This window comes from Prenolepis imparis, unplaced genomic scaffold (assembly GCF_030444845.1).
Source record: "Prenolepis imparis isolate NDT839.2.m4 unplaced genomic scaffold, iyPreImpa1.0 SCAF_6, whole genome shotgun sequence".
NCBI lineage: Eukaryota > Metazoa > Arthropoda > Insecta > Hymenoptera > Formicidae > Prenolepis > Prenolepis imparis.
Window position 1 is genome coordinate 14,307,238 of NW_028141164.1, and position 26,765 is coordinate 14,334,002.

Sequence of the window (26,765 nt, forward strand, 5' to 3'; positions counted from 1 at the left end):
TCGTCTTTTTAAATTAGATTATTATTTTAGAGTAGGTAAATATTGATGATACACAGGAAGCAATTTTTTTTATAGAAAATATATCTTATTTTAAAACGAGAAAAAAGTATTTTTTTTCTATGAAAAAAAAAATTCGGTTCTATATCACATCGAAAAATTTATTATTATTTTCGATAATAACAGAAAGCTTTTATTTCAAACAAAAATTCTAACGTTTTCTTAACTTATTAAACACTATATATATATATACATATATATATTATATATATAAAATTAAATACATAATTAATAAATACGTTAAATATTTATGAATTTTATTAAAAATTTGTTATTTTTTAAAGTTTGAAATGTAAGAATATTTTTTTTAAGAGGCACACAGATTTAATCTTCTTTTAAAATATGTAATATAAATTGTCTTTTCTCTCCCTCTCCCTCTCCCTCTTTTTCTCCCTCTCTTTGATCCTCTCTCTCTCTCTCTCTCTCTCTCTCTCTCTCTCTCTCTCTCTCTCTCTCTCTCTCTCTCTCTCTCTCTCTCTCTCTCTCTCTCCCTCTCCCCCTCCCCCCCTCTCTCTCTCTCATCTATTTATTAAATAATTAATAAAGAATAATTCCATGCTTCGCATGAAAAGAGCATCAAGAAGTTTCGAGAGACTAAAGAGTTGTAATATTATATAATCGGAAATGAAATGTGATTAGTTCGTCATAAATTCTGCCTTAGCACGTCGTATACCGCATATATATTTTTCAAACATTTCTCCGATATGTATATATCGGGTAAAGTTTGATTAATGCGCGTAGTGTTTCTCAACCTCGTTTAATTTAAAAACACAGCTTCTCTGAAAGAAGCGCAACTCAACCGTTGCATAGGAAACTCTGTTAGAGTTTAATTAAAGCGTTGCTGATACTTTGAAATGCATTCTAAGGTACATTTGCATTAATTAACATTTGCATTAAACATTTTCAGGAGAAGAGAAATAATAAAAAAATTACTAACTTCATATTTTGTAGAAAATGTATATTATTTATTTATTTTGACTTTTTAAAACATATTTTAAAATGTAAAATCATGATTTTGTACAAAACAAGAACACATTTTATTGAAAACATCATAAACATATGTTGTTTTTAAAATACATGAGATATGTGTTATTTGTAAATAATATAAATTGTTTATATTTATTAAATAAAACTACATATTTGCACAAAATAAAATTTACAGAAAATAAAATTTTATTATTAAAATATTCAAATAGGTAGTTTCTATAAGCTATAATTCTTCAATTGAGTCATCTGAGTTTGTTGTAGTCCATTAAACATTTTTTTGAAAAAAATTTAACCTTTTCATCATCAGGGATGTATGGATCTAATTAATAAATTTTTTTAATATCATTCATTTCATTTAAGATTTAAGTGACAATATTTTTTCGCCATGCGTTAAATTTTTAAAGACACCGAGTAAGATTTAACAAATGATATTAATATGAAATTAAAGAACTAAAGGCTATTTCAATGTTTTAATAAAAAAATTTGTTTTTTGTGCATAAATGTGATTTTATTTAATAAATAAACTAAACATGAACAATCTCTATATATACATACGTTGTTTATAAAAAACACATTCCATGTATTTTTAAAACAATACATGTCCATGATCTTTTTCAACAAAATGTGTTCTTGTTTTATACAAAATTATGATTTTACATTAATGATTCGATTTACGACTAATGAAATATAATGTTAATCCATATTACATACAGAGTTTAATTTATGCCATAAAGTTTTAAAACAACACAAAAGATGGAGATGTTAGGATTTTTTAAACACATCATATTTTAAAACTTATTTTCAATATTAAAAGTTGTATAATTTTTAGGGCAAAAAAATTGTGTAATTAAGGGGATCCCCGAGCGAACGGCAAACTCCGACAAAATAGCAGCGCCACTATTTTGGAATTAAAAATATTTGTAATTACCGACTGATTATCAAATGGTAATTACTGACATTTTAAATTCCACATTATCGATTATCTCAGGTAAAACATGTATTAAAAATCGATGTATACATTGCATATGTGAAGTCACTTTATGCTACGTCCACATAGATTTGAACGTAAATATGCATCAGCAATATACATACATTCTTTTTAAGGATATCATTATATATATATATATATACATATACCAGGTGTCCCATTTTAAAGGACCCACTCAAATATCTCATTGTCAGAAACACTGCGTTAAATCGAAAAATGTTTCCTACAAAAGTTGTAGGGTTTCGAGGGGGACATACCATAGTAATATTCATTTGACCTTGGGCGGTATCTCCAAGGTCAAGTAAAGGTGAGAATTTGAAGGTGAGAAGGTGAATTTTGAAGAAAATAAAAAAATGCTTCAGATAAAAGTTGTTCAAATTAATTAGTAGAAAAAGATGTTATAATAAAAAATATGAGTTTCCATTTAAAAAATTTATTCTCACCTTCACTTGACCTTGGGAGACGCCGCCCAAGGTCATATGAATATTACTATGTTATGTCCCCCTCGAAACCCTACAACTTTTGTAGGAAACATTTTTTTATTTAACGCAGTGTTTCTGAGATATTTGAGTGGGTCCTTTAAAATGGGACATCCGGTATATATATACATATATATATACACATATATATACATATAGTATATATAAGATAATAATCAGATTATAATAAGATTATAAAAAATATTCAACAACAAGATTGATTGACTAGTTACAATAATAGTACAGATATACAGTATTTATGGCGAGAAGAAACATTCTTTAAAATTTATACATTTCTTTTTATTTACATCTTATAAATAAAACAAATCTTTAATAATTGTCAATATAAATCGATTATATTAATATATTTTTACCTATTAGCAATAATATTACCTATAATATACACTCCGCAAAGTAATTCAGGGATCAAAAAAAATTGGCTACAAAAATAGGCAAATTTTATATAGCTGTAACTTTGTTTCAAAAAATGAGAATTTAAATTCTAAAAAAGGGTTTCTTAAAATCTCTACTTTCGAAAGGACACACATTTTTCACTTTCTTCAATTCTGGTATTTTTTATATACAGAAAACGACGAACTTAACAAAATGGAAAATTTTCTTCTCACTTTGTAGACGTGTTGCATGCACAAAAAAATTTGAAAAAATTTTTTGACTTTTTCACGGCTTGAAATTTTCCCTGCAAAATTGTTTTTTAAAATTTTAATTTCGATTTTTCCTTATAAAGTTATCGAGAATTGAAGAGAAAGTGGTCATTTTTACTTTGATCGTTCATAACTCCGTTAAAAATCATTGTACAGCAATTTTAAAACTGAATTCTTAAAGCTGAATCTTTATGCTCTATAGTATGATATAGTGGCCGAATTTTTTTAACTCGTGAACTTTTTTACAAATAGGTAAAAATAACAAAAAATTTCGCGAGTTTTCTCTTTTTTGTTTAAATTTCGAAAAAAATTACGCAAGGTGACTAAATAAATTTTATGGACTTAATATTATGTCTCTTAGTACCCCAAATTTTACGAAAAATCACAAACTTGCTGTGATAATTTCTTTATAGTGATCCGTATGTTCAATATGATCGATGCGTACAATATGTTTAAAAAACTTGATTTACTTTGATAAAAAATTAAAAAAGTAAAATCTGTGGCAAAAATCTTTTCTCCACTTTCTAACATAACTTTATAACTTGCCTCAACGTAAAATTTAGAAATTTTATAGTTGCATATTATTTCCAAAATTACCACCGACATCAGCTTCACCCAAAGTTCACCATGTAGAGGTTGTACGATTGGATTTGCGCTTTGGATGAAGCTGATGTCGGTGGTAATTTTGAAAATAATATGCAATTTTAAATTTTCTAAATTTTATGTTGAAGCAAGTTAAAAAATTATGTTAGAAAGTGGAGAAAAAATTGTTTTGCCACAGATTTTACTTTTTTAAATTTTTTATCAAAGCAAATCAAGTTTTTTTAACATATTGTACGCATCGATCATTTTAAACATATGGATCACTATAAAGAAATTATCACAGCAAGTCTATAATTTTTCGTCAAAGGGGTACTATAAGACATAAAAATTTAAGTCCCTAAAATTTTTTTAGTCACCTTGCGTAATTTTTTTCGAAATTTAAACAAAAAAGAGAAAACTCGCGAAATTTTTTGTTATTTTTACCTATTTGTAAAAAAGTTCACGAGTTAAAAAAATTCGGCCACTATATCATACTATAGAGCATAAAGATTCAGCTTTAAGAATTCAGTTTTAAAATTGCTGTACAATGATTTTTAACGGAGTTATGAACGATCAAAGTGAAAATCACTACTTTCTCTTCAATTCTCGATAACTTTATAAGGAAAAATCAAAATTTAAATTTTAAAATACGATTTTGCAGGGAAAACTTCAGGCTACGTGAAAAAATCAAAACATTTTTTCAAATTTTTTTGTGATGCGACACGTCTACAAAGTGAAAAGAAAATTTTCCATTTTGTTAAGTTCGTCGTTTTCTGTATATAAAAAATACCACAATTTAAGAAAATGATAAACAGCTGTGACCTTTCGAGTAGAGATTTCAAGCTTTGAAACCCTTTTTTATATAGAATTTAAATTCTCATTTTTTGAAACAAAGTTACAGCTATTTAAAATTTGCCTATTTTTTAGACAATTTATTTTGATCCCTTAATTATTTTGCGGAGTGTATTTTTATTAATATTATTACAGATCTTTTGATGTATTATTATGAAATTGTACATTTTCTTGTAATTCCATATATTATTGCGTGATAGTGTCTGATTAAAAATATTTTATTATATTATATAATATTATTTTTACAATTAGAGTTTATAAAAATGATCACTCTTATGCTATTGTAACTAGTCAAATCTTATATATGTACTTATTTATAGGGATGCCACATATCAAGTAAATATCCGGTATCCGGCCTAACCGACTACTTTTTTATCTATCCGGTAATTATCTGGCTAATCAATCTATTTGGCCATTTTCCACAATCTGCATATAACCGTATAAAACGTATTGATAAAAGTATTTATTTAGTTAGATTGACCAAAAATTTGGTGAAATATAGATCATCAAGATGATATTTCATCTAACTTTTGGCCATCTAACACTAAATACTTTTATTATTTAATTTATTGTATATCTTTATACAGAATGGTTCTTGTAACGGTTGCCACGATTTTTTAGACGTTTCCGACAATTTAAAAAAAGTTTATATATAGTAAAAATTTTTCTGCTTTACGCAAGCTATAACGTGCAATAAAAAAATTGTTAAGAAAAATTTTTTTATAAAAATTGTAACTTTGAATTTTTTAAATAAAACCACCATATTTTTTTTATATAAATCGATTCCTCACAATATTCTGCATAAAAAGTTATAAGGGTAGGATGGTTAAAAAGTGAATAGTTTACGATATATTTTATACAATTTGACATAATCTTAATAAATTATAAAATATCTCGTAAAATATTCATTTTTTGTTGATCTTATATACTTTTACTTTTATGCACAAAATAATGAAAGGAATCGATTGATATGAAGAAAACACGTAGAAGGAAAAATATATGTAGCTGTTAGTTGTAAATTACATATTTTTTCTTACAAACTATATGTTTTCTTTACACCAATCAATTTTTGTCATTCTTTTGTGCATAAAAGTAAAGGTATGATCAACGAAAAATAAATATTTTACGAGGTATTTCATAATTTATATGTAAGATTATGTCAAAAAGTATCTCGTAAACTATTCACTTTTTGGCCATCCTACTCTTATAACTTTTTATGCAGAATATTGTGAGGAATCGATTTATATTTAAAAAAAAGATGGTGGTTCCATTTAAAAAATTAAAAATGACATTTTTTATAAAGAAATTTTTCTTTAAAATTTTTTTTATTGCATGTTATAATTTGTGTAAAGCAGATAAATTTTTACTATATAAACTTTTTTTTAAACTGTCGGGAACGTCTAAAAAATTGTGGCGACCGTTACAAAAACTACCCTGTATAAAGATATACAATAAATTAATTAATAAAAGTATTTATTGTTAGATGGCCAAAAGTTAGATGAAATATTTTGGTAACCTATATTTCATCAAATTTTTGGTCAATTTAACTAAATAAATACTTTTATCAATACGTTTTATACGGTATACGATTTTATATTTATTATTTATTTTGAATCATCAGATTGTGGAAAATGGTCGAATAGGTTGAATAGCCGGATAATTCTAAATAAATAAAAAAATAGCTGGATATCCGGATACCGGATATTTACCGGATATCCGGCACATCCCTACAAATAAGAACATATATATATATATATATATATATATATATATATAAGATTTGACTAGTTACAATAGCATAAGAGTGATAATTTTTATAAACTCTAATTGTGAAAATAGTATTACATATAATATAATAAAATATTTTTAATCAGACACTATTACGCAATAATACATGGAATTACAAGAAAATGTACAATTTCATAATAATACATACATCAAAAGATCTGCGATAATATTAATAAAAATATATAAGTAATATTATTGATAATACATAAAAATATAATATTTTGAATAATTAATCTATTTATATCAACAGTACAGTTGTAAGATTTGTTTTATTTATAAGATATATAAATAAGATAAATGTATAAATTTTAAAGAATGTTTCTTCTCCATAAATACTATATCTGTACTATTATTATATTATTGTAACTAGTCAATTAATCTTGTTATTGAATACATTTTATAATCTTATTGATATAAATATATATATAATATATATATATATATATAATTTATATATTTATATATATATTTATATATTTATATATATATTTATATATTTATATATATATATATATATAAATATTTATTAATAATTTTTGTTTGCTTTCTATTCCTTCTCGCGTTCTTGCTTTCAACGACATTATAATATATACATGAATATTGAGTGTGTCGCGATTCTTATCTATAAACAAAATAATGATCCATGTGGCAACAGCGCACGTGAAAATTTATAACGTTCTCTATCTGAATATTTGAGAAATAATAACTGCTGTTTTTTTGCTCCACTACACCTACAACGCACGCACACATACGTACGAATCGTAGTTCAAGTTATACTTCTATATTAGGCTTCTAATTCAGATTTAAAGGATAACAGTGCTTTCTTTCGTGCATCTCAATCCCAAGGAACTTGCCTTTTTATTCATACAAAATGTATATTTATTATACAAAGCACGTATTATGACGAGTTGACAGCTAGAATGACAGCTGAGAGGTAACGAAAACTATAATTTTGTAATTATTTCTCATTTTTCATATGAAATCAAAGTTCGCTGAGATCATTGATGTATGTATTGCGCAATCGTAAAGAAGCAATTTTAATTCTGTCAAATCAATGCAACGAGAGACTAGAAGTACGAAAATAGTGCTTCGTCGGTAAGAAAACAGTCGCGAGGGATCCCCTTAAGCTCAAAGAACAAAATTATGTTATAACATTTATTTCGAAAAAATAGTTGCGTGCTTGTGTTGTTTTAAAATTACATGATTCATATACATATACAGTGTATATTTCACTCGCATTTATTAATATATCGATCAAAGCTGTTAACTTCTTAATTTTATCAGTATCTCTATCAATAATTACAGAAAACAATTTTAAACAGACTTTAACAAATAAAGTTCTTGATTTTTTAATTCATCTTTCAAAATTTTTATTTTCTATTCCAAAAAAATCATTGTGTTAAAACAAAAATATTAAAAATTAAAATGATAAAAATTTAAGACGCAATATGCAATACACGATTCGTTACTTAGATTTTATTTAGATTCAATGTCTGGTTAGCAGAAACTTATTAAGTTAATTATAACCTTTTTGCCGTTTTTGAATGCACATTCATGCAAACATAATGAGGTTAATTAATCGTAATGGCGTTCGAGATAAACGTTGTAACTATAATCATTATAAGCCTGATAACTAAAATATATATAACTAACAATAAGTAATAAGTTATTAAATTTATTATGGTGAATTTTATTACAAATGTTATATGTTAAATATAGTTAATCAAATATAATTAAATATAATGAACCGATTGTATGTGTGAAGCAAATGCATATTATTAAGAACGAATTTCAAGAGAATATGCGAAAACCATTTATTTTAGTTACAGTTTACGAACGATTATTTGAATAAATTGGTTGATAATCAACAATTGCAGTTAATTATCGCGTATTAAATAATAGAGATAATGAGATAATAGAATTGTTATCGCTTCGTGAAAAAGATCCAAAATCAAATACAAGTATATTTTGATTAGTAATAATAATGCGATCGACTGCATTTAATCATATTTTTCCAATATGTATGTAAACGTATTGCGGATTTGACGATATGCTATTATAAATAAATGTAGTTGAGATATCGAGTAGAACAGGCAGATAAAATGATAGCTCGTTTGATAAATAATAAATCAAATACAACGGAATGAATCTCTATATACTGTTTTAAATTCCAATAATTATAACAACTCTAAAATCGAAAAATAAAAGAGCTGCCATCAGAAAATAAATTAACTAATAGATTGTCAAACAATCAAATGTAGACTACCTTCTTTCTCGATGTTATAAGTCAATTTATTTTGCCAGAAGTTTTATTAGAAAATGAAATCATGAGGTATTATTGTATCATATTAGTCTCTCATTACATTCTTCAGATATTAAACATTGTTTTTATATAAACAAATTTATATATATCATTAAATATTTAAGTTCTATATAAATCAAATAAATCAATTTGTAACGTACTTAATTCTATTCTAAGGATTATTATTATTTTTTTTTCATAGAATGAAAGAGGAAGAATTGCACAGTAGAATGCAAATTCTATTATTCTACAAAATAGTACCCAATTCGATATCTACATATGCCCTTTATTTCTCTAATATTGACCATTTTCTGATCTCCAGAGTATACAAGAAATCATCACCAAATAATAAATTGACACTTTACCTAGCCAGTAGAGATCTTATTGTCAGTGAAGCCAAAATCGACAAACTCCAAGGTGTTCTCTTGGTTGATCCCGACTATTTACATGAAAAAAGGGTAAGGCATATATAAAACAATATGAACAATTATTAAATATTTATTAAATATTTTTCTTTAAAAATGTTATTTTTATTGCAATGCTAGAACGTTTACTAAGAAGGTACAGCCATGCATAGTAATATCTGTAGATCTGTTTTTACAAATTGTGCGAGAATACGCCGGATCGATCTCGACCATACGTAGGATAATGATGTAATTAAGTGATGATTAAAGAAAGCGGATACGATTCAATTTATCTTTATTAGAGTCTTCAGTTTCATCGTGTTTCCAATCGATCGTCGCGTATAAATGATAACATTTATGCAGAGTAGCATACAGCTTGATGACGAAACAAAAGAGCGAGCAATCACATCATCGAGAATGTAACTCCACGAGTTAGAACGTGACTTATTAATTTGATGATGCAATAGCTATAAAAGTCATATACTATAATAGAGAACGAGATTAGAATTGAACAATTGCAACCCATCCGAATAGACAATGAAGCTGATATCAGTGGAAGATCGCTAATACAGTAGTCAATGACAAGAAAATCCTACGATTGCATTAACGAGAGCTTACAGAGACTAAAGGATTTCGTTAACGGATTAAATGTAAACAGATGTCTAATCAGATAATGAACGTTCAACGAACACGATTCATGACAGACGGATTTCTTTAGGATGACAGAGCTGTATATCACGTGATAACAGATCACGAATCGGCGTATGCTATGAACTGTGAATGATATGATTGAATCAATTACAGAGTACGCCACCGTCATATTTTCCAAAATTCCGATATAACCTCGTTTTGCTAAAAGCCTTCTAGTGCCCTCTATCAATTACAAATTTGAGCTGATAGAGAGATAGCGCCATTAATTCATCAATACCGATTGAGATTGATCCGCAACAAATTATATAATCTATTTCGGCAACAAAAATTTGTCTTCGAAATTGTAAAACATTCTTACAAATTTGGTATATTTCTAAAAAGACTGTCGAAATATGTATTCAATCTTGAAAGTTTAGTGACCAAAAGAATTTTTTGAATTTGTAAATAATAGAGTGTGCTAAACACTTATTCAATAAATAATGTAAAATATCATCTAACTTGAGATGATCTTGATTAAATCGTACAATATTTCCTATAAGTAAAAAAATTATTTAAATAAAAGTTGCATAGTGTTAAGGGAGATATTGTGCAATAGTTAAATATTTTTTTGCTACCTTCTTTTTTTATCGAAATATAAAGATTACTTTGAATTTTTTTAATGGAACCACACTATTTTTTTATATAAATCGATTCTTCGCAATATTCGGCATGAAAAGTTATTTATAACTTTATAACTTAAAGATGACCTGAAATTTAATAGTTTACAAGATTTATTTTTTATACTTTAATATTTGACATAATTTTACATAAATTATGAAACATCTCGTAAAATATTTGTTTTTTGATGATCTTATCTCAATACTTTTATGCACAAAATAATGAGAAAAATCAATTAGCGTAAAAAAACATAATTATTTTTAAGAAAAAAGTATGTAGTTTGCAACTAACAGCTACATTTTTTCTTAACAACTATATGTTAATGTTTTATAATTAAGAAAAATGACTATTATACAATATGCCCCTTTTGATACCATGCAATTTTTTTGTACAATTTTTTTACATAGCAGAAGTATTGTACGATTTATTGAAAATCGCCAAATTAAGTGATTCACTTTGTTTATTTGCTGTTATTAAATATAAAGTTTCCTTATATTTTATTCAATCGAACATAATTAAAATTCGTTCGCAAATCGCGAATTATAATTTCTAATTATTAGATTGCAGGAAAAAAGGAAAGAAAAATAAAAAGAAAAGATACACTAACTATAAAATAAATAAAATACTACAACATTCAAATATTGCATTTGTTTAAAAAATCTTAGCAAAACTTACTTATTTTAGTTACTTTTTACAAGATTAATAGATTATAAGATATCTGTATATATAATTTAATAATATTTCGTGATAATTAAGATTTGCAAGATACTTTTATAAATAGATAAAAATATATTTTTGTATTAAAATAAAATTTATGTGTACTCCGCTGTATCACTATAGATCATTATATATATTAAATATTAAGTTGAATTGTTTTTGCAGGTGTTTGGTCAAGTTACGCTGACTTTCCGCTACGGAAGAGAAGACGAAGAAGTAATGGGTCTAAAATTTTGCAACGAAGCAGTCATGTGTTTGGCCCAATTATATCCACCATATGCAGGATCTGATCATCAGGAAAGTACACCATTACAGGTTGGTAACCAAAATTTATAATAAAATAAAACATTAATGTTATAGATTAATATATCCGTGATATTTTTTGAAAGTATTATTGTATTTTTATTAAACATTATTTCTAAAATTCAAATAAATTTTATTAAATTTATCACTTAGCAATGTGCATTCTATAAAATCTCGTTTTAAGATTTTCGCGAGTAAACATTAATGGACTTATAGAGATATCTCTCTATAAAGTTAGCACCCTTCTCGAACTCTTAAAATTTCAATATAATAGAAAATTCTGACGTTTCTCTAAAAAAATTCTAGAAACATTTTAAAAAGAATTTTAAAGAGATTTTAAAAATAATTTTTGGCGATTAAATTTAAAAAATAGGAATCTAAAGATATACAGATAAAGTCAATTTTGACACTTTCGTTATATAAAACTGGATATAACCATAGAAATAACCATTATAAAATATTTTATATATGAAAAAACAAATTCATAAATTAGTTCAACATATATATTTAGTAGATGCTATTCATATACGTGTTGAAACTCACATAATCCTTAAGAGTAAATATATGTATATGTATATACATAACATGTCTTAACTGCACAACGTGAAATATTGACTCGATATTTCAAGAATTTAGAGTTTACAGTATAAGTATTATCTTCTCGTATTAAATATCGCAATAAAAATACATATTAGAAAATATGTAAAACTTGATAATTAATTAATTCATTCTTTTTTAATAATATAATAATTACAATAATATCGTCACTTGTACATTGAATAGAGAAATAAATATAAACGTTGAATTGGCTGTTACGTCCCGACTTGTGGAAAGAAAAGTCAACGAAGAACGTAACACTTGTCTCGCAGTAACGTTTGATGGTGCGTACCAAGGCCCTCGAGCAAATCAACAACCGGAAAGATTGTTTTACGGACCCGTTCTCATTTCCTCCTTTTCCGAGATCGCTTTAATTTAGTCGGCAGGTAGTTCGTTCGTTGGCCCCTTTTTGATAAAAAATATAAATGTTTATTATATAGGATGATACCTATATAATAAATATTGATTTCTTTTATCAAAAAAGGACCAACGAATGAATTGCCTGCCAACTAAGTAAGTTAAAACGATCTCGACAAAGAAGAAAATGAAAGCGGATCCGTTAATAATATTCATATAAAATTAATTTATTCTAACTCTACAAATTCGATCTTAAATTGTACGAAAACGTGTATTTACATAGAAACCTGTTTATTTTCTTAAGTGTATGTGTGTGTATCTGGTTCTGTGAATGTTACATTGGTTCGGAGGTCATCAATCGGAACGGATATTCGCGCAATTGACAGTTGTCTATATCATGAAGAAAAGAGTTTATCACTCTTCTAATGAAATCGTCGTCAATATATGACGTGAATTTACTCGCTTACTGGTTATTATACCTCGAATTTCTCTATATTAAGAGGTAGAGAGAAAGAAGGAGGACTCCTCAGAGATTGAGATTATGAAGAAGAAGAGGGAGGAGCAAATAGGGGAAAAATTGCGGATTATGAGGAGCTGTGCGTATATTTGTTATATATCTTTTAGGTTATGATTATAATCATATATTGATTATGATTATAATCATATAATCAAAAATAATTATTATTGATATTTTTAGTACGCGAAGTATTGTTATGTAAATCGGTTTCGTTAAATTCTAATTTGTCGACCGCTTGCGCACAAAACCTCTTGATTGAGGCTTCGATTCCGATGATTCCGCGAGCGTTTGATGACGCCTCAGGAAATTTGCTTGTTTTCCATTAAAAAACGGAATAAATGACAGTTTTTTACGGGAAGCAGTTCTTGGATTCGGTGTTTATTTTTAGATAAAAGAATTTCGCACATATACAAAGGTGTTTAAAAAGTAACGGCAAATTAAAAAAAATATTTTGAGATATACAGGGTGTCTCAGACCACCCGTATCACCCTATTATATCGAAAACTGAGCGCGGCAGACAAAAATGTTTCAGACAAAAGTTGTAGGGCTTCAAGTAATGCATTACATAGTAATATTAGTATGACCTTGAAGAGTGTTGTCAAGGTCATATAAAAATGACCTTGAAATTTTTAAATGGCAGTACCTATATTTCATTCCATATTCTTGTAGCTTATCTCGAGAGCTTTTCAAAACACTATATGTAAGTCTCTTTTTATTAAGTAGTTTTCGAGTTATGGAGCTTGAAAGTTACAGTACCGCCGGCGTTAGCATTACTCAAAGTCTACCGCGCGGAGGTTGCCCGGTCGGATTTACATTTCTTTTGTATGTGCGCGCGCGTATGTCTGTGTGTCTGTGTGTGTGTGTGTGTAAATGTATGGCTAGATGTTACATGTGATTAGGCCTGATGTTCGAAATGTTTACCGTTTACTTCAATACAAGCACGTATTCTTTTCTTGAAATTATTTGTTGCATAAAGAATTTTATCGGCAAAAAGCACCGCTAGGCGGCGCATGGCGTAACAATTAATCCGTACATAAAATTCACTTAAGCGGAATTATTAACAGGCTCTCCAGCGAAGAAAAATGATCTTCTCTTGCAGAAAAGCACGTAACGAAATTCTCATTAATCAGCTATGTAGTATTCAAACGCAGAAGCTTCGGATATGATGCTTATTTTAGGTGAATGTGGTGGTCAATTTAGAGCAGCTGCAAGATTGTGGCGAGAACGATACCCAGATCGCGTTCCTCACTCATACAATGTTTTTTCTCGCTTAAGTAAACGAATTATTAATAAAGGCATTATTCAACCTGATCACAATAAAGGTAGACAAATTCGACGCCCAGTTATAGAGGAAAGGACGCCAGAAATTCTTGCATCTGCTCAATTGTATCCCCACGATTCATTAAGGCGTAGAGAAAGAGATTCTGGTATTAGTCGTGCCACGATCCACCGGATTTTTCATGAAAACAAGCTGCATCCGTACAGGATGAGTCTTCACCAAGCATTGACGATTGTCGATTTTAGAAACAGACTTGAATTTTGCAATTGGATACGTCAACAACCACAAAACTTTCAGAAAATTTTATTTTCTGATGAAAGCACATTTAAAAGTGACGGGTCTGTAAATACTTGGAACTGTCGTTATTGGGCACAAGAAAATCCTCATTGGTTCCGAGAAATTGACCATCAACATGTTTGGAAAGTCAATGTTTGGTGCGGAATTATTGAAAAACATGTCGTTGGGCCGTTTTTCTTTGAAGAGGACTTAAACGGTGCTCGATATGCCAATTTCATTGAAAATAATCTTCCGCTTTTGCTTGAAAATATTCCTCTACAATTACGCCAAAAAAGGGTTTTTTCAGCAAGATGGATGCCCAGCGCATACATCTATAGTTGCTCGTCAACGATTGAACAATATGTTTCCAAACAAATGGATAGGCAAATATGGCCCACATCATTGGCCAGCACGATCACCGGACCTCAGTGTTCTCGATTACTATTTGTGGGGAAGAGTAAAAGATTTGGTATACTGCGACCCCCAACGACAAGAGATAATATGATTCATAGAATACGCGACGCTATTCGTTCTTTAGATGCCGATGAAATTCTTTATGCAACAAATAATTTCAAGAAAAGAATACGTGCTTGTATTGAAGTAAACGGTAAACATTTCGAACATCAGGCCTAATCACATGTAGCATCTAGCCATACATTTACACACACACACACACACAGACACACAGACATACGCGCGCGCACATACAAAAGAAATGTAAATCCGACCGGGCAACCTCCGCGCGGTAGACTTTGAGTAATGCTAACGCCGGCGGTACTGTAACTTTCAAGCTCCATAACTCGAAAACTACTTAATAAAAAGAGACTTACATATAGTGTTTTGAAAAGCTCTCGAGATAAGCTACAAGAATATGGAATGAAATATAGGTACTTCCATTTAAAAATTTCAAGGTCATTTTTATATGACCTTGACAACACTCTTCAAGGTCATACTAATATTACTATGTAATGCATTACTTGAAGCCCTATAACTTTTGTCTGAAACATTTTTGTCTGCCGCGCTCAGTTTTTGATATAATAGGGTGATACGGGTGGTCTGAGACACCCTGTATAATTCAATTAGAGATACAAATGATGTCATTTTTCTACATAATCACCCTGCTTTTCAATACACTTTTTACATCGTTTTACTAACTTCTTTATTCCATTAAAAAAATGTTTTTGGTTATGTCTGCAGTCAGGAATGCACCGCTTCTTTGATTTTCCAGCTCTCATACAGTTCTGACCTTGCTCCCTCTGATTATTATTATATGTTTGAACTCCTGAAGGACGCTTTGAGAGGACGAAGATTTGAGAATGATGACAAGATCAAAGAAGTGGTGCATTCCTGGCTGAAGGCACAACTAAAAACATTTTTTTCTACTAGAATAAAGAAGTTGGTGCAATAGTGTGAAAAACATATTGAAAACAGTCTGACCCTCCGACTAGAAGCTTCAAGCTAAATTTTGGCATCTCACAAGTTGGATTTACTTCAATACAATTTTGAGCAGAGGAGTAACCGATTTGACGTGAAATGACCCATATACATATATAAAAAGCTTAAGGTAAGAGACAAAGAAAAGTCACGAGTATGCGCTGCAAAGATGCAGGAAACCTAGAATGGCTTTTTTAGAAAAAGAAAAAGTCGCAAATCTGCAGAGATGCAGGAAATCCAGAGCGGCTTTTTTGGAAAATGAGGAGGATACAAAGTTTATAATCGTTAACGAGGAAATTTTACAAGGAATTAATTTTAGAGAAATTGTGCAACAACTTTAAATAGAACTCACCGAATCCAAGAACTCTTCCGGCAAAATAAAATTAAATAGATATAGACGAAACTTACCACTTATTGTGTGCGATAACAGAGTGTCTCGGAAGATGTTCCCACGTATTATAATCTTTTGCTCCTCCTCTCCATTGGATAATCAGATTTTTAACAAATCAAAGCTTTTAAAGGACGCCTTCTTAGGATAAGAAAGCGTCCTTTTGAAAAAAGGAAAGATTTGTAAGGTCTCTGGTTGAGGCTTTTATTTGAAGATTTAGGCCCATATTCTGGATCTTCTTTTATCGATAAAAGGGATATGGGCCATAGTTTTTAAAGCCAATGGAGAGTTTTAACGCTCGAGTTTCCTCTCGCGATCCAAATAGCGCGCGAGGATGGGATTCACCTGTGGTGTTGAATCGACATTTCTCACTAAGAGACACAATCATCTTTCTGATTTACTATTGTTTTAGTTCCTGTGACAATTTTCACAGGGAAGATAAGAGATAAGAGTTTCCGTTCCTGCTCTGTAAATTTCACAGAAAAAGCAATTGTCGCCGAGCCTTATTTTTACCGGATGATTATAGTTCTATTTTTTTCTCTGATTCTTTCTTGTATGACGCGATAATTTTGGTTTTTAAGGCAACTCTTATTCTCGAGTCGTGTTATTGTTAAGACATTTCCTTTTTATTGTTGAGAATTGTTTCAAGATGATCGCACCTTGCCTAACGGATGTTTCTTAATTTATTTCTTAAACTTACGTTTCTATTAATGTTAGATATGATCTTGAGTAAAAAAAAGATTCGTGAAATCTGCAGGACGTAACAGGCAATATGACAATAAAATTTCAAGCACAATATTTTTAATATTATGATATATAGTCTCGCAATTTTGTAAGCAATGTATATATTTTGGACGAGACAGAACATCGAATATAATCAAATCCAAAAATATCTTTTATTACTAGAAGATATTGTTATTATCTAAGTGTGTCGTAAGAAAACAATAAAATAATAAATTATTGGGTTGTTCGGAAAGTTATTTCGTTCTTTTCATCTTTCATTTTCATGCAAAAAAAACGAAATGACTTTCCGAACAACCCAATAGTTTCCCTGGCTATAAAATCGATTATATACATCTTTATTATAGGCGAGGATTACCTAATGCGGTCTCTTAAATCTCTCATATCTCACAAATTTCTTGCTTAATGAATGTAAACAATAGTTTACGGTAAAAAAATAAAATAAATGGGCAATAAAGAATATAAACAAAAAATTATCAGTTTATATTTTGTTTTGTGCAAGCTATAAACATTTGAAAAAGTCAGATGCAATTGGTATAAACTAATATTAACCTAACCTAACGATGCGACTTTAATTAAAAATTTTATTTTTTTTAATAAAAAACAGTTTATTGTAGAATATTTTATATTTATTTTAAGTATATATTACTTCTTCTTTTTCTTCTTTTATTTAGGCATCGCCTGTTTTTCGTCACGTTGTTAGTCTTTCTATCGATGACGATTTTCAGCTTTCTGTTTCTTCTTTTCGACAATTTCCCTGACTGTCTTTTGTTTAAGAGCTTCTTGTTTAAGATTCCTTGTGATTTTAATTAAATGATTCTCATTTACTCCCTTCGCTCGTGCGCGTCCCATTTATTCCTTCTTCTTCTGTAAAATCTAACAATATCTGTAATGTCATATTGTTCTCTCACTCTATCCATTCTTGTCTTTCTTATTATAATTCTTAGGATTGTCATTTCTGTTGTTCACATGAGTTGTTCTGTTTTACTTGTGTCTGCCCTCGTTTTCGCTCCATAAGTTAAGTACGGATCTTACAATAGTTTTGTAAACCTTAAGTTACTTTCTAAGACCAGGTTTTTCTATACTACATCCTTGAGGTTTCCTAACATTCTTGCACCCTCCATAATTTGTTGTTTTACATTGAAATGTAGGTTTCTACTGGAGATATTTATACCTAAGTATGTAAAGATCATTACTTGTTTTATTACGTGCCCTTCTATCTCTAATTTGCATCGTACAGTGTTTTCAAAGTTATTAGTAATTTTGTTTTTGTTGATACCATATTTTTTCGCTTTTGTGATACAAAAGTATATAACGCTTTTAGTCTCAGTTAATAATAATAAGTCATCCGCGTAGGATAATGTTAATATATATTTTTGTTTTCTATCCTAAACTCCCTGATAAAGATAGTTTTATTTTGTCAATAATTTAATTATCGATAATGATAAGATTGAAGAATATTGGGCTCAAGGTCTCTTACTAATATTTATTTTTTCGTTTAGATCACCTGCTACTTTGATTATTGTTTCCTATGTCCACATTTTCATTGATGATATTTTGTAATACTCATCTATACATATTACAATAATTATAAAAAAAATTTAATCGATATTTTTATAAAATCTTATATTTTTCAAATTCATCACATTCAGTTTTTAAAATCGTTTTTATGTTAGATACTTTTTAATTTATTACCCACAAAACATTTAAATATATTTATTATGTATATACAATGTATGTACATAATATATTGTATATTCTACAACATATACATGTATACATTATATATATATACCAGTGATGGGTAAAATACATTTAAAATGTATCTCGATACAGATACAGATACATATGAAAAAATATATCTAGATACAGATACTAATACATAAATTAAAATGTATATAGATACAGATATTCAGATATTTTAAAAATATCTCAGATACATATCAGATACTTTTAAATTATATTTTATCATAATAATGGTAATAAGCACAAAATATACTGAATAAATCTTTTATTTATTAATATTTTTTGTTTACATTACGGCTTTATTCGTTAATCTTAACACATCAAAAATGCCTCAAAAAGATATCATTACTCAAACTATTTCGCCGTGATACTAAAATTTGACCACCAATGTTAAATAATTAATTGGTGTTGATAACGATATAATTGTGTTGAATTTTAAGAACAAATGTTTCATATGAGGAACACGTGCTATATGTATATTGATGTAATACCTTTTTGCTTATCTGACAAATAAGAGAGAAACTCCATGCCAAACACTGTCAGCTGTTTCTACGTGGTCTTGATCTTTTAAAAATTTAAAGAATTGATCAAAGAAATATGTGAAAATGTATCTGAAAATGTATCTGAGAAAAGCAATTCAGATACTATATTTTATATCTAGATACAGATACAGATACTTCAATTTGAATATATTGCAGATACAGGTTCTGCTACACAAAATGTATCTATAATAGATACTACCCAACACTGATTATATACATATATGTTCATATATCGTACATATATTATATGTACATATACATACGTTCTGTAACAGAAACTGTATGTTTAAAAACGCTTTTGTCGATAAAAGTGATTTGAGGAATACTGGCCTATACATCCTTGATGCATTATACGTATAAAAATTGTAAAATATATGCAAATATAACCGAAATAATATATGTAGAACATCCAAGATACATATATATGAAATATGAATGATGAAAATTACATTGGCTATGCGAGCCAAACGTGGATGTCAGTACGTATGCTTCCAATGAAATTAATTTTTTCGTTGGAATTTAATTCATTGTGCACGAGGCACGAATTTTGCTTGGTACTTATGCCAAGACTTTATTTGGGAATAATCTCAATTCGAGATTTAATTTCCCGAATCCCCTCTAACCCCCCTACAGAATTATAGGCGAGAAAAATATGGATCCGAAATTCGCTGAATCGGGAATCGAACCCGAGACCTTTCGCTTGCCGGGCGACTGCTCTCACCATCTGAGCTATTCAGACCCTTCGATTCTATACTTTTCTCTGCCTTGATAAACAAATTTTTGAAAATAACGCCTTTCTCAGCCGGCGTGAAAGTTAAACCATGTGAATTTATAAACGCTCGTTATATATCAAATATAACGCGTTTATAAATTCACATGGTTTTACATATATATGTATACGATTAGTACGTATGTATACACTCAGGTACCTAGTAAGTACATAGTAGTCTAGTGGATATCGAATATCTATTTCTGGAAATCGGATAGCCATTTTTGGTCGAAAAAGGATCCGTCGATATATGTATATACACTGCTGTTTGTAAAAATTGCAACAAAGCTAATTTCATTCCTTCGTGATATTGCAATTTTGACAAACAGCAGTATATATGACAAAAATACTTGGCCCAAGGTAATTAAATAAATAATAAAATAATATAAATATAAATAATTTATTTATTAAATAATTTAAAATTCAAATTTTATCAATTTTATTTATTTAATTTTGTTGATTGAAAATTGAATTCTATTATATTTTAATATTATTTAGGATTATATCTAAATATCGACAATAAACGAATGTTTTTCACTCATTTGGATATTTATCTATAATCTATATGTCCGATTTTTTAACAATTAGTTTAGTAATTGCCTAATGGGATTATATTAAAAGTTAATAGAAACAGTTATTATATTTTTAATCTTACTAGACACAAGCTTTATATAGTTCTCATGATTAAAATCTAAATGAGATAGGGGATAGCACTTAGCGCGTCCCATAGCAGATCTTATGTACGTATATGTGTGCAATGTATGTGTTTAAAGATTGTATAATATATGTAAATGTGTATATATATATATACACATATAATACAGCATACATATTATACAGAGTGTCCCATGACTCGAGGTATGTTTATTAAATAATGTTTATTAAACAATTTCAACTCTAAATGACTTCAATAACACGTCCTTAATATATTGAGCCTTGAGCCATGGTCATGGGACCCTGTATGTAATAAAGTGTACAACTTATGATATTTGATACATACATTGTATATGCATGAAATACATTAATGAATGTACATATACAGGGTGGATGACTAAAGGTGTTACAGGCTAATATTATACAGGCTATGCAGGGAAGTAAACATGCATCAGATGTTAATTCCAGTGCAAAGTTCATTTTTGCGTTGAATAGATGGTTGTTTACTTGCGAATGGCAGTAATTTCGAACATTTTTGTAACAAGAACTGAACACTTTCACATTACTTTTTTTTTATTGTAATTTTGATATGACCTTGACAATGAGTACGTTTACACGGTACCCTTAATCAGGTTTAATAACACCCGTAGTTGTAAAACTGGCCAATCACAGCCATTTCCCTGAAGAATGGAACGGCTGTGATTGGCCAATCTTACAACTACGGATGTTATTAAACCCGATTAAGGGTGCCGTGTAAACGTACTCTATGTGTGGTCATTTTACTCATCAAAAGGCGAGCTGTAATTGTACGTAATAAAAAGAACTTGTTATCAGTTCAAAAAAACTAGGCTTTGAAATGATCTTAATGACTTCGTTCAGAAAAAAAATTAATTTCGTCAAACAATACCCGATTTGATGCTAAACAGTCGCTGCAAAATTAGAATTGCATATCTCGTTCAGTTTCGTTCAATATTAGCCTGTAACACCTTTAGTCAACTACCCAATATACATATTATACATATATTATACACATATTATTGTATATGTAATGTACATAAAAAACATATAATATGAGATGTATAAACATTCTTTACATACAGAGTATTATTTTCATGTCATAGAAGAAAAATGCATACAGAATATCCGATGTTATTATGAATAATATATGATTTGTATGATTATTAATATTATATATAAAAAACGACTAATAAGAATCAAACACAGAAAGTAAGGCGCATAATCCATTCATAAACACAATTATTTATATTAATTAAAAAAAATTTTTTTAATTAATGATCAATAAAATTAATGATTATTAATAAATATTTAATTGATTACAGACAATTCATTTCTTTTAAAGGCAATCATTTATGCATCTTGATTTTTGTACCTGACTCTCATTAGTCTGTTTTTTATTCGCGTATAATTAAAAATTAAATACAAATCATATAAATCAAAATATATCCGATATATATTATTTATAATTAGTAAATAATATATTGGTTATATGCAGTGTTGTGCTTAGATGATTTAAAAATTAGCTAGATAAAGATGAGATAAAAATATGTAAATTCATCTTAGATAAGATGAAGATGATTTTGTTTTAAATATATCTAGATAAAAGATAAAATTATATGACGATTCATCTAGATAACTTCCAGATAATATTATTTTTAAAATCGCTTATGTAAACAGTTAAAAAATCTAAATAAATAAAAATGTAATGTAAAATAAAAAAAATGGAAATTATAAAAGAGATATAAAAATTATTCATAGTTTTTTATTTATAAGTTTTTATCGTTTACTGCTCAAGTTCTACTATACTTAAAATATTTTCATGCGCTATGAAACTCTAAATCAAATTATCTGAATATTATTTTAGATAATTTAGTAAAGATAACACTTTTTTTTATCTAAGATGCAGATATAGATAATACATTTTTTAATTATCTATATAAAGATAAGATAACGCCAAAATTTCATCTAGATGATCATCTATATAATTTTATTTAGATAACAGTAAACACTGGTTATATGTTGTATATTAGAGCCTTATACTTTCGTTTATTGTGTGTGTGTGTGTGATTAGTAATATGTATAAAGATATATATATAAATCTTTTAATAATTTCTATATTAATATCTTCTATATTAAAAATCTTCTATAATAATTTTTTTATTATAATTTTATATTATTTACATTTACAAATTTACTATTTTTTAAAGAAGTACGATTTGGAAACCGATAAATATGATTTAAAAAACTGATTGCTTAAATTGTATCTTTTACAATATATAAAAAAGACTTATAATAAAGGAATTTGTTCTTTTGCAAAAAGTTAAATATATAATAGGCATGTTAAATATCCGAATATAATTTCAAATAGTCACTTGCGTACAAATTAGTAAACAGAGGAATTCCAAATGAGGAATATAATATAAAAAATATGTTAAGTGGTACAATTTTTTGACAATTCTTCCTTATCATATAAAGACTAATTAAGTAATAATTATACTTATAAAACAACAAATTGATTTAATTTTAATAAGTTCTTTGATGATATTACAAGAGAGAATCCCAATATAATTATTTGTGATGATATATAATTGATTTTTAAATTGTAATTGGCAATTATACATTATGGGCCATAATATAAAAAACCGGTCTCATAAAAATTATACTAATAGCAATGCTATTAATAAATAATATCATTAAATTACATTTTTCTAAAACGTATCAGAAATTTTAGAACTTTTTGAAGAAGAGAGAACCTAAATTTTATTAATTATTTCAAAATTCTGAAAATAAGATGCTAATTTCGCACAGATTTTATTCGTAAATGTATCTGAATTACATTTCCAAATAAAACTATAAATGATCTATTCTAATTAAAACTTATCGTCCTATAGACATTTAAAATTAATGTGACATAAAAAAAACAAATATTTTAATTTTAATTTTTAATAGTAGCACATCGAAAATCGAAATAAACAATAAAATAGATCTTTTGATTATTCTTCGTCAATAAAAAGATACATGTCGTTGTGTCGACTTATCGTAGATAACTTCTAGACGTTTTTGACGAGAGTTGATATTAAAAGACCAAAAGTCTTTATGAAAATGGAGACGTAATCAATGTCAAAACCCTGTGATAAATTCATTTCACGAGGCTAAAGGAGATTGTAGCTATAAATTCACTAATAAGCAGAATAAATAGGAATATGTATATATTTACAAATGTCTCAGAATATCTCTTTCTAGGTTTTTTGGCATCGAAAAAATCTATCGAAGAATCAGAGAAATTAAGATTTCGTCTAACCAGATTTAGGCTCTTTCTGAGATATTAAATATTAAATCAGAGCAAAGCAAATTAATATGTGAGCAATAAAATTATTAATACATATATTAAATATAAACTATAATAAAAAAATTACTTTATAGTTTATTACCATGTAACATATGCAAAAGCAAAAGCAATATTTAAATAAATTCTAGTGATTATAACTTTAATAACAATATTAAAAAAGCAATATTCCAACATATACATATACATTAAATGCAAAGTTGCTCTTTAAAAGATTGAACTTGATCTTGTTTCGCGCAGTAAGCTAATTACTAGCATGTTCTTTTATTGTATCATATAATGAATAAATTAAAAACAAAATTGATATATAAAATTGTTTTAGAAGTAATTAAAATAGTATTAGTAAGAGAAATATACAGAAACAAAACATTCAATAAAGAATAAATTCGTGAATGTACAATCAAGAAAAACTCTGCATTTAATAAATTATAAAATTTTCGAACATAAATAAAGATTGTGCTTCTCGCAGATATTTTCTGTATAATTTTTATATTAATTTTTAATGCATTAATAAACAAAGAAAATAATTTAACCAAAATCTATCTCAACAAATCGTGTTATAACCATTATGATATTATACGTTAATGTAATGAGAAAATATAATGTAATATATCCTTTACGATGCAATGAATTAAGAGGTAGTATTTCGTATTAAATCACGCGCAGCAACAGCGAGTTCGCCTAATTGCGAGTATCTTAAATATTATCGAATCTCAGTAATGACTGGACCGATTGAGTTCTTATTAAGTTTAAACGAGTTTGGATCTGAATAATGTGTTTATTATTCTACATATATATCATGAGCAGAGATATGAAAATCTCAAATTATCATGTAAAAAACGTCGGAAAAATTCACAATTAAAAATTGACACTTAAAATAATAATAATTAAAAGTAATTAAATTTATGCAAAAAAATGTGACATTGCTGTAAAAAATTATTTTCATGTATTTTAATTTGCATTTTAATGTTTCAATAACAATTTACAATAATTGAAAATATATATTAATAATAATTTTTAATTAGTTTTTTCAATTTTTGAAAATTAGTGAAACCTTATTTATATTCATAGCAGTCCCAAATTTTATTGCATTGAATTTAATTACTTATAATTATTGTAACTGTAACAGTTTATTGAGTTTAATTAGTTAACACACTACACTTTAATTAGTTAAACATACACTTATATTAAGTATAATACACTCATATTGCATTTTATTTAATAAAATAATTTTTATATTAAAACAATAATAAAAAATGAATTTCTATAATATATATATATATATATATATATATATATATATATATATATATACATGGTCTGTCAGAAAAGTAATGAGATTAAATCTGTAGCGCACAAAGTGGCAACGCTAAAAAATCGTAATAATACGGAATGTAAAATATAACGTTTTCTTTAAAAATAGTCCAAATTTCGATTCGTTCATGCGTCATTATAATATTATGTATAATATATTATATATTATAATATTATAACAAAACGCATTATAATGATACATGAACGCAACCAAACAAATCGAACTGTATTAACGACAAACAACTTGTACTGCTTTTAAAGGAAGAATTATACTTTACATTCTATGTGATTACGAGTTTTTTGTTGCTACATTATGCGTTACATATAATCTTATTACTTTTCTGATAGACTATGTAAGTACATAATTTTTATTCTAAATTGGCGCACTTTCTAATATCATTATTTTTGTAGAAAAAAAGTTTAGCCAACATATATACCTATTCAAATAATATATTTTTTGTACAATAATTTTTTTAACGGTCGTATTTTGGTACTTTTTTCTCTACCTTTTTTAAAAATATACATAAACATAAATATACATAAAAACAACAAATTGAATTAAAAACCATTTTCGCAATATAAATAATTTTGATAAAATTATTCAATTAATAAAAAACAGAATTGAAAAGCGATGAAATTAAATATATATATCTCGTCAACTATCATGCAATAATTTCGAAAAGAAAAAAAACTAATATATTATAACTAAAAAAAATATTTTCTTTTATACTTTTGCGAACGAAAAAGACAAAATAATTTCAAATTATATATTTCTGAAAAAATACGACGTCATAAGGGTTGTATGTGTATATATGTTTCAAATACACACAATGTCAGTCTTACAGATATGAAGAAAGAGATGCTTTATTTTTACAAATAAAATATATTTAAATATAATTTTCTTTAAGCATTGCATAAAATATAATCTTTATTGTACATAATATCAATATTCTATTTTTATTCTCGCATAAATTAAAATCGATAAAGCTAAATATAAAATTTCTATAAACTTATGCAATTATGTGATACTGTTATTTAATTAAACAAAATAAACTAAAGTTTATTAACTAGTCTTGTGCGTAGTAAACTAATATAAAACTACAATATAAAACTAATATAATATAATATATCTTATTTAAATATATACATATATGTATAATTGTAATTATTGTAATATATTTTGAAATAGTTTGAAAACAATATATATTGTGTACTGTATTTTCTGCATTTAAAAAAAAATCACGATTATTCGCAAATGAAAGTAAATCATCACAAAATTGCATATTATCGATCGATAATGTCGAAAGAATATTAGGACTGTCGAAAAAAGAGAGAGCTTTCAAGAAAGTACGGAAAAT

The 26,765-nt window shown here is 27.4% G+C and overlaps 2 protein-coding genes across 10 annotated transcripts in view; one reads left to right on the plus strand and one right to left on the minus strand.

The window, feature by feature from the left end:
* The window catches only part of LOC145937040 (14 kDa phosphohistidine phosphatase), a 137,302-nt gene that overhangs the window by 71,961 nt on the left and 38,576 nt on the right, over positions 1–26,765 (minus strand). The window lies entirely within an intron of this gene.
* LOC145937038 (phosrestin-2) overlaps positions 1–26,765 on the plus strand; it is a 109,478-nt gene that overhangs the window by 48,863 nt on the left and 33,850 nt on the right. For all 9 annotated transcript variants that reach the window (XM_083039799.1, XM_083039800.1, XM_083039801.1 and 6 more), the window contains 2 exons: positions 9,020–9,155; positions 11,292–11,441. In XM_083039799.1, coding sequence (XP_082895925.1) covers positions 9,020–9,155; positions 11,292–11,441 — 286 coding nt within the window. The remainder of the gene's footprint in view (positions 1–9,019; positions 9,156–11,291; positions 11,442–26,765) is intronic.